General features: G+C 37.9%; 1 protein-coding gene across 1 annotated transcript; it reads right to left on the bottom strand.

The window, feature by feature from the left end:
* Positions 1–2,081: 2,081 nt before the first annotated feature.
* Positions 2,082–5,070, bottom strand: LOC131144529 (pentatricopeptide repeat-containing protein At2g33680-like). Its single transcript, XM_058093228.1, has one exon. The coding sequence runs from the start codon at positions 4,881–4,883 to the stop codon at positions 2,463–2,465; it is 2,421 nt and encodes an 806-aa protein (XP_057949211.1). The 5' UTR covers positions 4,884–5,070; the 3' UTR covers positions 2,082–2,462.
* Positions 5,071–7,902: the final 2,832 nt, after the last annotated feature.

Here is a 7,902-nt window from a genome sequence, read left to right as displayed (position 1 = left end):
GGCAAAGAGACGAGCTAGCTGTTGTCTAGTCGTTGAGCATTTAATGTGATAAGACAAACAAAAAAACTAGCCCTTTAAAGCTAGTTTGTTTCAGGTTGCCCGATGTTAATCGTCGACGAGTTTCCTTCGACAAATTACCCCTATTCGTTGATGAGTCACCTAGGCTGAAAAACATAAATAGCTACTGGAAAAATTCTTCAACGATTCAAACCAATTCGTCGACGATTCACCCCTATTCGTCGAAAATTGCCCTGTATTTCATACTAGTAAGCCTTCTAATGAATTAGCCCATTGTTGGACAAAAGTATGTGAAGGATCTTAAAGCCAATGATGTTTAATACTTGTCCTAATGAGGTTTCAATCAAATATAAGATATCTTATTTAAGAAAACACATTTGAAAGCTCATTTTGATATCTTATGCATTAGTATGCATTGGTATGCATATGAAAACTCATTTTGATGTTCTATACTAGTATGCTTATGTATTTGCTCAACTCTTGCTAGTTATTCTTAAAAATATCGTAAACACAAGAGTTGCAAGAAGTTCTACCTCACACACAACACATTACATATGTAAGACTTCATAAGACTTCAGTTGGTTGCGCTTGGGTATTCCTTGTGCAAGCTTTGACCATTGCTTCATTGAACTTTATCTTATTCTCGTGCTTGCTACAGTGTTGACTTGTTGTCCTGTGCTTAAACTAGAGTGGACAGATTAGTTAACCTAAGGGACACGAATGGGTTGTTATCATTAAAACCTACTAGATTAGGATACTTTAGCCATTAAGGCTAACAATACTGATAGCTATTATTTTTAATTTGTTAGATTTCTTTTTCCAGAAGCTTGAAAAATATTTTTAATATTTTTTTAAAAAGATTTTAATTTTTACTTTATACCTATCAAAAAAAAAAAAAAGAGAGGGAGAGAAAAAGTAAAGCATATAGCAAATTAGCGAATAAAATGTAATTTTACACTAATTTTAAAAATTTAAAATTTTAATCATATTAGAGTAAGTATTTATTTTAATAGTATTTGATATGTAAAAAAATCTAATGAAAAATAAGTCTTCAATTTTATTTTATTATTATTTTAAAACAAAATTTTGATATAAACGGACACTTTATGTTGGCGTTAAGGTTCAATCAGACAAAAGGTTCTCCACCTGGGACCTGGACCTCCCTTTGGCGATCTCATTATATTTGATTTGGAGCCTCTTATTGAGCCATGGTTTAGGATTTTATGTATTCCCCTAGTTTAACTGTTGGGAAAATGCATTTCCAAAAATCTAACTTCCCAAGCACGACTACATGGCTACATTTAACTCTTGTTTAGCCTTAGGATTTAGTCTAGTAGTCAAGTCTTGACAATATCATCTTGTCCCAATTGAGATTGTTATCAAGGATTATCTCATATACTAAGAGTGTTCAACTCACTGTCTACAAGATCGGAACATAATCCATTTCCATGGAAAATGATTTCCTTGCGCATGATTGTCTATCGCTTGCGACTTGCTAGTTGAAGCCAAAGAAAGTGATATATATATATATGTATTAACCTCCAAGTCAAGGGCGGTGCAAGACCCTTTTTTTTTTTTTTTTTCCAATTTGTCATCCGTCAGGCTCTCAATTCCATATGTAAGCCCAAGACATCCCTCAAGGACTTTGAGTTGTCAAGTGCTCCTTGGAGTATACATCGGATGGTAGGTTGTGCGCTTGGTATTCCCATTAAAGTAAAATCTCTACATTGCGTTCTCACTCATATATATGTAACTGACTGTAATGATCATTACATCATAACTTGAGAATGTCGCAATAATAATTATCTGGATCTAGAACGTTACAATAACAACTATTTGGATCCACATCATAAAGAGGCATTTTCATACTTAAAGGCTAGATTCATATTAGATCCTATCTTGCATGTGTCAATAGTGTAAGAATATAAGACAATGACACGCCTTAAATTAGTTTCTTATTTCTCTTGCATTAGATGCTCTTACTAAGGCATCCAAGAAGAGAAAATTTTTCCATATTAGTATTCATATTTATACAAGGTTCAGATATCACAAACTTGAACAGATTACTAAACATCAAATAAAATTTTATTCTTATCATTACATAGGTTTTTAAAGAAGAATAAATGTATCACAATTTTTTTAAAAAAAAATTTCTGACATAGAAAATTTGAGAAAAAAACATCATTTTATTAAATTTTAGGTTCATATAAATATTAAAAAATTTAGAAAGCTAGACACATTTCCCAAATTATTTTGTCATTTTATGTTCATAATTCAGAATTTGTACGCTGGTTATTGAGGAGATGATGTATGCCATGCGAGCACACCCCCAAAAAGAGAGAAGGAAAGCCCTTGCCATCCTGAACGGAAGCACCATAAGATTCAGATGCCTATTGGCACAGAACCGTTGTTTGCGCTTTTTCTTGACAGATCATAAGCTGTGGTTAACAATCCACATAGGTATGCCAGGAACCAATATTATTTATATGCTGATTCAACACATTTACTTCTTTAAAAATATACTCCATCTTATGACCACCAGAATCTCCTACACAGAACTCATGAACTTTATCCCTGAATATCAACCAACTACTTCCGGGGTCTTTCTTCACCCCAATCTGTAGCATTGCCCGCCTTAAATCTAAAGCTTCTTTCCATTTTCCCTCTTCAGAGTACAAGTTGGAAAGAAGAACATATGATGCATGGTCATTTGGATCAAGCTCCATTACCTTCCTCGCAGACTTTTCTGCAATTATCACATTCCCATGGTTCCTACAAGCACTCAGTAGTGTTCTCCATGCTGAAACACTTTTAACATTTTGTATGATTTGGTATGCCTCCTCAAGCCTCCCTGCACGACCAAATACGTCGACCAAACAGGAATAATGCTGTGATCCAGGTTTAAAATTATATTTCCGATGCATCAAATTGAAGAACCATAAACTTTCTTCTAATAATCCCACATGGCTACAAGCTGATAAAACAGCTAAGAAGGTGATTTCATTGGGAACTAAACTCTTCTTCTCCATCTCCTTGAATACTTCAATTGCCTCTGGGGCTTTCCCATGCTGTGCAAATCCAGAGATTAGGGCATTTAGGGTTACTTCATTGGGCTCTTCTTGTTCATCAAAAGCTTTCTTTGACTCACCCAAGTTCCCACACTTGGCGTACATATCTATAATGGAACTCCCAACATAGATGTCTTTGTTCAAACCAAACTTGATAACAAAAGAATGGAACTGTTTACCTGCATCTATAGCTGCAAGTCCTGAGCAAGCTGCAATGCATGACGGCAGGCTAAAATTGGTTAAATGTATCCCATCCGCCAACATTTCTTTGCAAAGTCTTAAGGCTTCTAATTCAAACCCATTCTGTTGATAATTTCCAATTACTGAACTCCAGGATATTTCATCTTTGTAAAGCAAATCATTGAAAGCTTTATAAGCATCATCAACAGCCCCACACTTGGAGTACATGTGGATCACTGCATTAGCAACTTGAGTTTCACAACTATAGCTTGATTTGCTTATCATGCCATGGATCTGAATACCAGTGACTAGATCTGATATACCCCGGCAAGATTTTAGAACAGCAATTAAAGTGGCTCCATCATGTTCAAGCAGTGTGGTTTGGGAAAGTTCACGGAACATTCTAATGCAAGAGGGAGCAGATCCCTCCATTTGAGCGTGTCCCAGGATCATTGAATTCCAGGTCACAATATCTTTATTGATGATCCTGCTGAATAACTTTTCTGCATCACAAATTTCATTGAAGTCTGAATAAAGGATTATAAGACCGCTTGCTACAAAACAATCACTCTGATAGCCATTTTTTATCATCTGAGTATGAATTTGAAGTCCAGTTTCTATATCTCCAATCTCACAGCAAGCTTTTAAAGTACTAGACAGTGAATGTTGATCAGGTTTCAAGCCGTGTCTACACATATCCCTAAACAAAAGGACAGCTTCCTCTTCACTGCCATTTCTTGCATAGCCTGAAATGATCGAACTCCAAACAAAACTATCTCTACACACCATAGAATCAAGAACTTTCTGACCTGAATCCATACTCCCACACTTACCATACAAATCTACTAAAGCACCGCCCACCACAACATCAACTTCAATTCCAAATTTTAATACCAGCCCATGAACTTGTTCTACTTCTCTTAGCAGACAACAACACTTGAGCAAACTAGTAATCGTAAAATCATTTGGTTTCAACTCATCTACCATCCGCATTTCCCGAAGTAATCCAAGAACTTCACTAATAAGACCGGCTTGAGAAAACCCAGAAATCATTACATTCCACGTAACAGGGTCCCTTCTAAACAACCCACCGAAAACACGTCTTGCGCTGTCAAGATCACCACCAACTTTGAAGTACATGTCGACAAGAGAGCTCCCAGCAAATTCATCTCTCTCGAGCCCGTAACGAATGACCAGCCCATGAATTTGTAGACTAAGTTCGAGAAGCCTTAGACTCGTACAAGAACGGATGGCGATAGATAGAGTGTACTGGTTTGGTCTCTCACCTGACTCCAACATTTCTTCAAACAGTTGGAGCGCATTCATGAATTGCCCGCGATGCGCGTACGCCGAAATCATGGACGTCCATGTCACGACGTTCATGTGTGGCGTATGATCAAACAATAGGCGTGCATGGCACAAATCGCCGCACCTTGAGTAGAAGTTCAAGATAGTGTTCGTCAGATAGGTTTCTGAGGTAGGCTGTGAAAACGCTATGAGCTTTGCGTGGATTTGTTTGCACTCTCTGATGGATTTGGACGTCGAATGTTTCTGCAGAAGGAATGAAATGGGCTCCGGTAATGGCCGACGGAGCATTCCTATTGGGCGGCCGTGCATTCATGTCACTCACCTAGCTCCGATAATCTGATAGGGGCTGGCTGCCATTTTTTAATTTCCCGTCCGCACACCCCTTTCACCACGTTTGCATAGCCAAGTGAGTGAAAAAAAAGAAAAAGAAGAAGAGAAGCCGTGGACGCATTTCTCCGCTGAGTTTTTTACGGAAGCATTTAAAAAAAAAAAGAAGAAAAAAACACAAACATCTACTGTGGGAGCAAATATTACAGAATTGTACCCAAACCAACTTTTGGTTTAGTGGCAACGTAAGCACGAAAAACGAGAAATATGTGGACAAAAAAAATAATTAAAAAGTGTGAAAACTGGATTTTGGAAAGTTGATTTTCACCTTGATTTAATGCGCGCAATAGGTCACGCAAAGTAAAAAAAAAGGTGGCAAAATCGATTTTCCAAAAATCGGTTCGTCGTACGTGTCCAAACCCAAGCCAACGTGCCATTACAAACGTTGATAGCAATGAAGGCTGAGCAAAAATAAAAAAAGCAGCAAAATTGACTTTTCAAAAGTCAGTTTGCTCTTACGTGGCCAAACCCCAGCCACGCATCCTTCACCCGTGACTCCCTGGCAGCTTGTCACCAAGTGCATCCCCTCCCCTGCGCGCGCACGGACGTATCATGCTTCCCCCCTACATGCTCCCCCTCTCCCCAACCTCCTATATATAGTGCAATTAGTTTCCAACCCTTCCCATCTACTCATCTAAGACCTTTCTCCTGCACATTCCCCTCCACATTTATATATTTTAGTTTTGACATTCATTTTAGATATCCATTATATTTAATATTTAGATATGGAGTTTAGTCCAATTGATTCTTTCATCTTGATATTGGGGACCCTACATCCCTCCTACAAGACATGGGAGAAGGATCATTGACGTCTTTAAAGGGTGTCAATGTGTGCGTACATCAGAAACATAGTGGGATGTTAATCCCATAATCATTTTGTTGATTCAATGAGGGGAGTTCTATCCACTGTGCTAGTTTCGGTACATTTGCCACAACCACCACTTAATTAGCGCATTGCTGGAGCGCTGGAGGCTTGAGACGCACAAATTTCATTTTTCCTACGGTGAGGCGACATTAACGTTGCAGGATATCACCATCATAATAGGATTACCTATCAATGACAATGTTGTTACAGGAACGACACAGCAGGACTATGCTATGTTGTGTGTTAGATTACTTGGATGCAGCCCCCCTCGGCCGGTCGAAGCGAACGAATTGGCTCATTCTTGTTTATGTCATGGATGGGCAACACAATACCTAATCTTGCTAATAATTCATTGGAGGAGCAAGTACTGCAGTATGCTCGAGCGTACATATTACGTCTCATGTGCGACTTGTTGTTCGTGAACAAGTCATAATACTGTAATGCCCCAACCTGAGTCTGCCAGGGAGCACTATGTCTCTCCTCCTCCACCTGGACCAAACAACAGGTGGGATAAGCCTTATCGGACTAATGATTGGCCCCACATACCAACACGTGTCCTTTTTAGTGTGTTTTGTCCTCACTTACACACTTCTTGAGAAAACTTTCCAGAAGGTCACCCATCCCAAGATTACTCTAAGCCAAGCATACTTAATCATGGAGTTCTTATGGGAAGGCTCCCGAAAAGAAAGGTACACCTTGTTGAATCCATTTTATTATTTTTGCTTCCAAACTTTCTCCCCCTTTTGACATCAACAAAAAGGTGTAAAAATGTTGGTCAATGCAATACCAGGTGAATATATCATAAGAGATGATTCTAAGCAATCTATTGACTATGCACGAGACCTAATTCACGCCTAATTTGGATAAACCTATCCTCCGCAAGTGGTTTCGTAAATATATCTGCCCATTGTTCATCTGTGCATACAAACTCTAGTGTTACATCCCCTTTTTGTACATAGTCACGAAGAAAGTGATGTCGTATTTCTATGTGCTTAGTACGTGAATGTAATATGAGATTCTTTGAGATATTTATTGCACAAGTATTATCGCATCTTATAGGGATTGTTTCATAAGTTAGTCTAAAATCCTTCAGTTGTTGTTTCATATAAAGCGTTTGAGCACAACAACTACCTGCCGCTATGTATTCAGCCTCAGCTGTGGAAAGTGCAACTGAATTTTGTTTCTTGGAAAACCAAGAGACTAAGGAGTTTCCTAAGAAGTGACAAGTACCACTAGTGCTTTTTCTATCCACTTTGCTACCCGCATAATCAGCATTTGAATATCTAAGAATTTCAAATGATGTGTGCTTAGGATACCATAACCCAATGTCCACGGTTCCTATCAAATATCTAAGTATCCGTTTAACAGCTAGCAAATGAGACTCTTTTGGAGCAGACTGAAATCTTGCGCACAAACATACGCTGAATATTATGTCTAGTCTACTAGTAGTCAGGTATAACAAGCTACCTATCATTCCACGATATAGCTTGACATCTACTGGTATACCTTGTTCATCTTTCTCTAATTTCAATGAAGTGCTCATAGGTGTACAAAGTATTTTTCCGTCTTCCATGTTAAATTTTTTGAGTAGGTCTCTAATATACTTTGATTGATTTATGAATATTCCATGATTTGCTTGTTTGATATGAAGTCCTAGGAAGAAATTTAGTTCACCCATCATGCTTTTTTCAAATTCATTTTGCATGGTATTGGCAAATTCATTACACAATTCTTTATCTATATCACCAAAGATGATGTCATCTACATATACTTGAACTAGGAGAATATCATCATTCTTAGCCTTTATGAAGAGGGTTGTATCTATCTTTCCTCTTATAAATCCATTTTCTAATAGAAAACCGCTTAGCCTTTCATACCAAGCTCTAGGAGCTTGCTTTAAACCGTACAAGACTTTTGTTAGTTTATATACGTGATTTGGATTCTTATGATTTTCAAAGCCTGGGGGTTGTTCTACATACACTTCTTCATTTATGTAGCCATTTAAAAATGCGCTTTTGACGTCCATTTGATATAGCTTGAAATCCTTAAAAGCTGCATACGCTAATAACATTCGTA

This window comes from Malania oleifera, chromosome 1 (genome assembly GCF_029873635.1).
Source record: "Malania oleifera isolate guangnan ecotype guangnan chromosome 1, ASM2987363v1, whole genome shotgun sequence".
Lineage (NCBI taxonomy): Eukaryota > Viridiplantae > Streptophyta > Magnoliopsida > Santalales > Ximeniaceae > Malania > Malania oleifera.
The sequence above is the reverse complement of the archived record's forward strand: the minus strand, read 5'-3'. Positions and strand labels throughout refer to the sequence as shown.

Excerpts from the sequence above, each read along its gene's own strand:
- LOC131144529 (XM_058093228.1), bottom strand. The coding sequence starts at position 4,883 with ATGCACGGCCGCCCAATAGGAATGCTCCGTCGGCCATTACCGGAGCCC.